This window comes from Barbatula barbatula, assembly GCF_947034865.1.
Source record: "Barbatula barbatula genome assembly, chromosome: 7".
Taxonomy (NCBI): domain Eukaryota; kingdom Metazoa; phylum Chordata; class Actinopteri; order Cypriniformes; family Nemacheilidae; genus Barbatula; species Barbatula barbatula.
In genome coordinates, this window is record NC_136770.1 from 23586718 (window position 1) to 23596925 (window position 10208).

The window sequence follows — 10208 nt, forward strand, 5'->3', positions numbered from 1 at the left end:
TTCTCTTTGTGGCAAAATTTCACTGCCCAAAAGTCATCGTGAGCACAAGTGTATTTGCTCTGATGGGTTTATGAGGTATGTGACCTATCAAAAGCAGAAGGGGAAAGTCAATCCCTCCTGTGGCTCACAAAGTCATAAGGCTCCTGTGAACTTTAACATGCTGTAATAAAAATTTATGATAGTCTTATGTTACTTTAACTGCAAAATATATATATATATTATCAAGCTCCTAATATATCTTTATTGCTTCGTTTTCTGAAGGTCAGTGACACAGGCACAGTTTTCAGTGATCAGACATTAAACAGATGCATGCAGCTGTTCTATATGGTGTACTTCAGATATAAGAAAATATTGTCTCTCGTGTTTTTTATCTTATAGTGACATAGGTTCTGATTATTTTACATTTTCAGACTCATTCAACATTTCCCTCTAATCCTGAATTAAAGCCTAACCTTGTGCTCTGAAGATGCAGAAACCAGCAGAAGGAACAGGGGGTATGTTAAAATCGATTTACTTACACATTTGACATCAATAAAACTAAAAGGATGACCTACAAAACATAGACAATTAAAACGATGAAATGTTTATTATTTATCCGAGTTACACGTTTAATTCACTCCAATTTGTGCTTCTTTGATAAATGTAAAAATGATTCATATGTTTAGATCATGTATGTTTTTTGGTTTGGTCCATCAGCCAAGGGCCATAGTCATTGTTGTTGTATTCTTTTTTTTCCAATAGTCCTGTGGCTGTATTTGTGATAAACTCTGATAAAAACCTCGCCCTCTTGTGGTGACTAACCGGAACTTTAAGCCTGAGGCTTGTACAGCCATGCCAGTCATTGAGTTAAACTAAATATTATTCATCTTTAAAAGGATATAGTTCACCCAAAAATTCTGTCATCATTTACTCATCCTCTTGTCATTTCAAACCTGTATAATTTCTTTGAACGGGTACTGCCACTGTAACTTTATTAAAAATATATTTTGTGTTCTGCAGAATAAAGTCATACAGGTTTGAAATGACAAGAGGGAAGAGATACTTTGCATTTTTGGTGAACTATTCCTTTATTCTCTAAAAAGTTTTTTAAAATGCTTTTTTATATTTTAGTGGCCATCAGGAAGAGATCTAAAATGCCTGGTGTTATGATAACACAGTATGTAAAAGAACTGCCTCCAGGAAAAACCACTCCGGATTTCACTGGAAAACCTATAGCCTTAACTATCCAGGAAGGTAAATACCTCTTTCTTACAATATTCACCAATTATGTTTTTAAATTATGAAGCTAATGTAATCATAAAATTTGTGAACCAAAACGTATTTTTAAATGTCCTGTGTCATTTTTTTGGAGGATCTATTGACAGAAATGCAATATAATATAGAATGCGCAACCTTGCCACTAGATGACCACTACATTTCATACACTGGACACTTTTTGCGCAAAAATTGCACTTTTGTTTGTGTTTCATTCGGTTCATAGGTAAATTGGCCATATTCAAAGCTGTTGTCAATGGAGATCCAGCACCGGAGGTCACATGGGGACGTAACAAGGAACAGTTGTCCGATTCAGACAAATATATAACAAGATTTGATGAAAAGAATCACATATATATTCTGGAGGTGTAGTGAACTTTCATCTTCTTGCACTGTGTTGCTACATAACAAATGGTTGAGATTGTTACATTAATTCATTTTCATTCATTTGTGTGTTTTTCCCCATTCAAACTCTGAATGCAATTTTTATTTCAAAGATACCGAATGTGTCTTCAGAGCAAGCAGACACCTACAAATGCCTCGCCATAAATCCATTTGGCAAAGCTGTTTGTACTGCTACATTGAATGTCATTGAGGGTAGGAAATTACATTTCACAAACTGACAGTTCATTTAAACATAACAATGTGTTGTTGTTCTTCTTAACTGATAAAAATCACATCACATACCATAAACAAATCTGTTTCATTTTAGTTGGATTCAAGAAGAGAGCACCAGGTGTGTATGTTAACGGTTTAAAATGCTAAATGATTTGAATATCACAACATATATTGATTGTTACATTTATTTTTCAGCCCCCAAAAATGACCCAGAGGAATTTAGAAAAATGCTGAAGAAAACGTAACTTAGCACTGCTTTCTGTGCACCTTTTTTTCTCATATTCTACGTTTAATGAATTTATTGAGTGAGAAAATGTTTTTCTCGACAACCAAACAAGCACTTTAAAATCCATTCATTTAGAGTTGTGAAGAAAAAACAAAAGCCGTGCAAGGAGGGAGAAATGGATCCGAGGCTCTGGGAGGTGTTATTGAGTGCCAACAAGATCGATTATGAGCACATTTGTCTTCAATATGGAGTTACCGACTTCCGGTGGATGCTGAAGAAACTTAATCAAATGAAGATGGAGAGAGAAGCCGAGCAGTCGAAGGTTTTGTTGCTTTCAGTGTTTGTCATTTGCAAACCCATTCACATGAAGTAATTTTAAATACAAATGATAAATCTCTTCTCCTCTTTTTTTCTCTACAGTATGTTGAGAAAATCCACAGCATGAATCAGATCGAGGTCAAAACAGGTGGAACGGCAGAATTTGAACTCGACATGAAGTTGAAGGATCCCAGCAGTAAAATCTATCTTTTCAAAGTGTGTATCCTCCCTTAAATATTATCATAACATGCGTAATGTTTTATAAGAGTGTTGTACTTTACTTTATACAAAACCAGGATGGAGAAATGCTTGACTATGGAGATGGAACTGATGACTCCAAAAAACATAATATGCAAAGATTTGGTGAAACATATTTGTTCAGCATTAAAGACCTTGGTCCAGAAGATGCTGGGTTATTTCAAGTGGATGTTGAAGATGCCAACATGTTCTCCACCGCCCTAAATTGTGAGAAGTGATAACCCAAATGTTTTTATCTCTGCATAGTGTTTTAGATTTGTTTGCTAGAAAATTCTTCATTCTTACATTTCCAGTACCTGATGTGGAATTTGACAGCCTGTTGAAGGACACGACAGTGGTTCAGGGTCAGGACGCAATGTTTAAGTGTGCTCTATCTGGACCTGTACCAAAAATCACCTGGTGCGCCAATGACGCCTCCGTTGAGCATGGAGATAAATATGACATCACAGTCTCTGAAAATAAACAAGTCCATAAGTTATCCGTGAAGAACTGCAAACCAGAGGATAAGGGTGTCTACTCGGCTATTGTTGGACTCCAGTCGAGCCACGGGAACTTGGTTGTGAGCGGTACGTTTGCTTATTTGTTTTTTTAATCTCATGTGAATTCATGTGTCTTGTATTTTACATAACAGTCATAATACAGCTCACATAAAAATACTGTAGTATACTTTAGGATTTACTATAGTAAACTGTGGTAAAATTCCTAGATAACCTTTTTTGAAACGTACTATATTAAACACAGACTCCTGCAGCATACATTAACAAAGTATAGTAATATACTACAACATACTACAATTTACTATGGTAAATATTAAAGTATACTACAGTATTTTTTCAGCTGGGGAATAAATTGTGTGTTTCGCTAAATTTGTGTAAATTTTACACAACCATGGTCCTTGTTTTTCATGGACCTACAGGTATATTGTATGTGGTACAGTACAGTATCTGTAAATCTCATCCTGTTTACAGAAGATCCTAATGCCGGTGGGAAAGGTGATGATGTGGACGAACAAGCCAGGCGTCTAGCCGAGGAGCAAGTCAGACTGCAGAGGGAAAACGACGAGGCAGAAAGGAGAGCTCAGGCTGAAAAAGAAGCAGCCAGGAGGAGAGCTCAGGCCGAGCAAGATGAAGCTGAACGAAGAGCCCAGGTTGAAAGTGATGACGCGGCCTGGAGAACAGCCCAGGCAGAGAAAGATAAAGTGGCGAGAAGAGCTCAGGCAGAGCAAGATGAAGCTGAAAGGAGAGCTCAGGCTGAAAGAGATGAAGCAGTCAGGAGAACAGACCAGGCAGAGAAAGATGAAGTGGCTAGAAGAGCTCAGGCAGAGCAAGATGAAGCTGAAAGAAGGGCCCAGTCGGAGAGAGATGAAGCAGCAAGAAGAACCAAAGATGAGAGAGATGAGGAGACCAGGAGAAGAGCCCAGGCTGAAAGAGATGAAGCAGCGAGAAGAGCCCAAGAAGAGAGAGATGAGGAGACCAGGAGAAGAGCCCAGGCCGAAAGAGATGAAGCAGCGAGAAGAGCCCAAGAAGAGAGAGATGAGGAGACCAGGAGAAGAGCCCAGGCCGAAAGAGATGAAGCAGCGAGAAGAGCCAAAGATGAGAGAGATGAGGAGACCAGGAGAAGAGCCCAGGCCGAAAGTGATGAAGCAGCGAGAAGAGCCCAAGAAGAGAGAGATGAGGAGACCAGGAGAAGAGCCCAGGCCAAAAGTGATAAAGCAGCGAGAAGAGCCCAGGAAGAACAGGAGGAGGCAGCGAGGAAGGCAGCCATGGCGGAAGAAAACTTAGCTGACAGAATCGGAAAGGAGGATAAAGGAAACGGGTCAGATGTAAACGTATCGGATGGAGAGTCTGATAAAAAACGTAAGAGACGTCCAAGAGCTGGTGAGCTCGTTCCCGACATCATCACAGGTAGGTATGAACATCTGAGCTTGGTAATATGGCACATTGAACATTAAATCACATTTTCTGTAAGTGCTTAGATGTTGTCATGTTTCCTATTTACTTATCCAGACCCTGGCGTTCACTTTCTAAGTGGCTTGTCTAACACCACAGCCAATGTGGGAGAATCAGCAGAGCTGTCCTGCAAACTGAGCAGTGAAAATAGTGCTGGAATGTGGTACAAAGATGGCAAAAAGGTTAAAATATACAAAACACTTTTACATATACAATAAACATCTTGATGGTCTGTAACGTATACTTAAAGCCAAAATATGGAAGAATTTTGTTGTGAAATATCCCAAAATCACTTGCACAGTGTGATATATTTCATGTAGCTGTGTACTTACATCATCCCAAATGTTCCCAAGAATGTGCAAATCCAGAGAAATTGCTATTTGAAATAATGGCCTGTCCCTTTTCTTCCTTGTATTTATCGCATATCAGTATATATTCGCTGCTCGCAAAACCCTCAGTTTCCGGTTGTAGAAACTACAGCAACACGCAAATGCGGTAGTGGTTATACAGCATCTGTATAACCCCCATATACAGCACAAGTAGCATTACATTACATCTTTCTTGCAAGCTAATTCATTATGATGACATAAAATAAAGTTATGAATTACCTCGTCCATGAACATGATGGGCGATCTCCATACGCCTCTGCATGGTGTAAACGACATGTCCCATAATTCCACTCTCCTACATAACGTCATTTAGTTTTGCTTTTTGTTGTTGTTTAGAAAGTGTGCTATCCAGCGGTCCAAATGTACATATTATGGCTTTAACAACAGATTAAATGCATTTTTATAGTTAGAATCTAAGGACGGAATTACAGTTGTCAAAGATGGCGCTCATCACAAACTCATCATCCGCATCTGCCAGGATAAAGATTCAGGAACATACAAGTTTGAGGCAGAAGGACGTAAATTGGAGGCAACATTAGCCATTGAACGTACGGATGTTAATCAATTCTTTTACAGCATTTGTAAGCACAAAACTCACCATAACATTCATCCGTTTAATTCCCAGATCCTCCTAGAATTGACACTAAAGCTTTGGATAAATTCTCTGAGCCTGTTATTGTAAAAGCAGGAGAGAATGTATCTTTCAAGGTCCAGTTCTCAGGGAAAGATCCGATTAAGATTCAGTGGTTTCAAGAGGACGAAGAGCTGCAAGAGGGTCACGGTGTCAAAATCGAGAAGTCCTCGACTCACAGCCGCCTGCATCTCTCCAATTGCCAACGCAGGGACATGGGAGCCATAAAAATCAAAATCAGGAACGAATTTGACAGTGTGGAGGCAACGTCAAAACTTATTGTGCTTGGTATGTGTTGAATGGAAAATCAAAACATTTTAGTTTTTTTTTAGGAATTATACATTTGCATTCCCATTATATTTGCGTATATTTTTCACCAGACAAACCAATGGCACCACAAGGGCCTTTGGAAATTATAGAAAGCTCATTGACTGCCATTGAATTCAAATGGAAGCCCCCAAAAGACGATGGCGGCTGTCAAGTGACTGAATATAACCTGGAGCGGCAGCAGCTGGGAAGAAACACCTGGACTAAAATCGGAGACATACCAGGACAATCTTCCTACAGAGACACTGACATAGATCGTGGTCGAAAGTACTGCTACAGGATACGGGCAAAAAACTCAGAAGGCCTGAGCAATGTCCTGACAACTGAAGATATCGCAGCTGGCAGTTTGGGTGAGTTTTTTCTGCTGTTTCGATGTGAAATAAAGTGAATGACCAATTGTCTTCATCAAAGGTAATGTGTTTGTTTCCAGCATTGCCAGGTATTCCCGCTCCTCCGAAAATAATCAGCGCCTATAAAGACTGCATTAACTTGACTTGGCTCCCTCCATCTAACACCCGAGGAGGTAGCATTATCGGCTACAATGTGGAAAAACGCAAAAAGGGAAGCAACTTTTGGAGTCAAGTGAACCCAAAAGTTGAACCAATCAGAGGTCTTAAAAATCATTGAAATATTATTCTACATTGTATTAGTTTGTGTATGTGTGTTAGTCGAGTAGCTTGGATACCATGTATGTCAAATCTTCTCTGATCCATTCAAAGTACAAATGTAACATTTTGTTTCGTCTTCAGACAAAACGTTTTCGGTAAAAGACATCATAGAGGGAGCGGAGTATGAATTCAGAGTGAGTGCCATGAACACATGTGGCCCTGGAGAACCAAGTGTCCCCTCTGAATGTGTATTCGCAAGAGACCCCAAAAGTAAGACATGTTGAGCAAATGTCCATACCCAAAGGAAATTATTGTTTCTATATCTGAGACGCAAAAAGATTTCATTTGTGATTTATCTTCTCAGCGCCTCCTGGCAAAGTCAAAGACCTCAAACTAACTGCATCAAGCTACACTACTCTGCTGTCTCTATCCTGGACTAAACCAACCGAAGTTAAAAGTGTGCAGGATGAAGCAAAAGGATATTTTTTGGAGATCAGGTCAACAGAACAACTAGAGTGGAGTCGCTGCAATACAAACGCAGTGATTCAGACGTCCTTCACTGTCGTGGGTCTAAAATCAATGGCCACTTATTGGGTAAGAGTAACTGCGACCAATGAAGGAGGGGAGGGGCTTCCACAGGCTCTTGACAATTACATCACAGCCATGCCACCACCAGGTGAACACCTATAAAATGTATTGACAAATATCTTTGCTTCTTTTATTTCTTTTACGCAAAAATAAGCTTAACTGGTATTTGTGTTTTTCCTTTGTGCAGTTAAACCAAAGTTCACTGACAGTAAAATGAAAAACTACATCGTTGTTAAGGCCGGGTACATTGCGCGTGTCAGCGTCAGTTTCAAGGTACAGTATCATATAAACGTAAGGAGTATCTAAAATTACTTTAATTATGCACTTCTGTACTCGTGTACAGTATCTAGTAGAAAATTATTAGTCAAAACTTTATACTTGATAATGTGAGTCCTTATATATCTCATTAGCACCTATTTCTATTTGCGGCTATACATTAGTCTCAAAATGGGAGACATGCGGGCAGAGCTACAGTAGCCTACACATTATTGGTAGAATTTGAAATATTTGCTATCTTTTAATCTTTTATCCATAGGCCTCTCCTTTTCCTGACATCACATGGTTAAAGGATGGGTTTCCTGTAGCCAAACATGTGACAATTACTAATTTGGAAAAAAGTTCCCAACTTTTTATTCACACATCAGAGCTGTCAGACACTGGCATTTATATGGTCACTGTCAAGAACGTGGTGGGCCAGGACACTTTTACTATTGAAATTAGAGTCACTGGTAATGTATTTCAACACCCTCCATCACCATAAAAATCTTGAGAAAAATGTATAATGACACGTTATCCAACATGTAAAGAATAATACATATTTGGTTATGTTACTATTTTAGTAGCAAATCTTAATGGTGCAAAACGTTTAAGACTATTCAGTGAGTTATAAATGTATAAATTTAAAGTATAAACATGAATCTTTCTCAGAAGTGTTTGTAACCATACAGGACTAAAACATTAATGGTTTTGTTTTTTTAGATGATCCGAGACCTCCAGGTCCGGTAGAACTGGAGCAAAATGTTCAAGGCACCGTAACAGTCACGTGGGCTCCATCTCCTGATGAGACACGGGATGACCATCTGCATTACATGGTGATGAAGAGGGACTCCATCAAGCAGACGTGGCGGACGGTGGTTGACCGTTTGTTCAACAACAAATTCACAGTCGTGAACATCTTGCCTGGAAGAGAATACAACTTCAGAGTGTTTGCGAAGAACGATATAAGCATTTCAGAGCCATCTGTGTCTCCAGTTTGGGGAACAACAAAAAAGAGGGGTTTGTGCATCCATTTCTTGACAGGTTTATTTTAATCATAAAATATTAAAGGGGGGATTTAACGCTGTTTCATGCATTTTGACTTATTTACAATGTTAAACGTGCTGGCTTCTCATGCTTAACATGCTCAAAGAGTTGGACGTATGATGTAGTATTTATGTGCTTGATACACTCCCCCAGCACTCCAACTTGTTTCGGAAAGTTTTGAATAAGTCTGGATCCCTGTTTCGTAACAGGGATCCTATTCCTTTATCGGGCAACTCTTGGAAAAGCTCAGCAAGGCAAAAGAAAGAGCCTGCCCACGCGCAACAGACGAGCGATAGTAAGACCCGCCTACCATCAAGATTGGCTGGCTGTGGGCCTGCAGCTCGTTACACTTGCGATAGTGAGAGAAGTCAGTAGTTTGTTTGTTCACGGCATTTCAGTGACGGATGTTGTATAAACGGTGGATATAACGCTGGATTTGGAGATCGTTTGAGACTGATGGATGGTGCGGTCCCAGTGCTAGAAGATGCCGGAAGTCAAACTAAGTCATATCTCTGTGTGGCAATCGGCGCGTAACGTTACGTGCATAATGTAACAAACACGAAGAGATTAATGCGATGATGTAATGTTATTGTGTGCTCGTGCACTAGTTCCAACCTTCCTGCCTCCCTCCAGCAGCTCGTGTTTTTCCGGAAATAACTGCACGGCTCTCTCTTTTTTAAATGTGATCAAACTAAATAGTCTTCGAAGATACGACATATGCAATACTGCATAGGTACTCAGGATTAATATGAGATTGTTTAATCCCATCTTTAAAAACTAACATCTCTGTAATGGTTATCACAAACTGCTTGTCATTTAATGGACATCTTTCCCAAAGCAATTTATAGAAGACTAATAGTAGAGAGAGATCTCTAGAGAGACCTGAGATAAGAGCCTTGCTCATGGGCACAGAGACAATTGGATATCTGTGAATCTCTCTTTATGGGTCACACTTCTATTCAGGTTTATACCCGTGAGATTTGGGCTACCAGCTGTGAAACAACTGTTAAACTTTATCTGTGCTTATCTTGTTCTGTAAATGTTGCACCTTCTAAGGTTGACAGCTATAAAATGGGGTTATACGCTACTTGCGTTCATCTTGAAAGTGTCTTACCTTTTACTTGTAACCCAGATTTTTAGACATAACGGTTTTGGAGATGCTGCATTTCTTCCAGCTCTCTAAGCATATAGACTAGGTCCCTTTCACCTTGTACGGAAAAATAGACAAATATCTGGGTTTTCTTTCAGAAAAGTTTACATGTGACCTGCCAGTATCAAAGACCCTCGACTTCCAGACACCCCCCAAATTTATTGTCCCTTTGAAGCTTCACGTGGCTCCACCGGGTTGCGAGTGCTACATGAGCTGTGCCGTGGGGGGCAACCCGAATCCACATGTTACCTGGTACCGAAACAACGTCAGCCTCAACACGAACCCCAACTACTACATCACAAATGTGTGTGGTGTGTGTTCAATGCTTATTCTGAGGGTTGGACCCAAAGACATGGGAGAGTACAAGGTTGTGGCCGACAGCCCTCTGGGTCGGGTTGAGTGCTCCACCCAGCTTACAGTTATAGGTATGTCTTCTGATTCAAATCTGTCTGTTTGTAATTGAGAAAATATATGATTGCAAACATTGAAGCATCTAACATCCATCTTTTTTTCTTCAAGCAGAGTGAATAAAGGACGGCAAAACAGTTCATGTAATCATGTTTTTTGAAGGTCAAATTGGTCATGTTTAA

The 10208-nt window shown here is 39.7% G+C and overlaps 1 protein-coding gene across 1 annotated transcript; it reads left to right on the forward strand.

The window, feature by feature from the left end:
• Positions 1-466: 466 nt before the first annotated feature.
• On the forward strand, positions 467-10145 carry LOC306896785 (immunoglobulin-like and fibronectin type III domain-containing protein 1; the record flags this gene model as incomplete). The annotated part of the gene is made up of 22 exons (XM_079461056.1): positions 467-494; positions 1111-1233; positions 1481-1620; positions 1752-1851; positions 2068-2113; positions 2234-2420; positions 2519-2632; positions 2713-2881; positions 2968-3240; positions 3643-4578; positions 4681-4805; positions 5419-5530; positions 5638-5931; positions 6024-6320; positions 6401-6580; positions 6720-6848; positions 6943-7254; positions 7354-7439; positions 7702-7894; positions 8145-8441; positions 9717-10043; positions 10138-10145. 22 exons carry the CDS (start codon positions 467-469, stop codon positions 10143-10145), a joined length of 4476 nt encoding a protein of 1491 aa, XP_079317182.1.
• Positions 10146-10208: the final 63 nt, after the last annotated feature.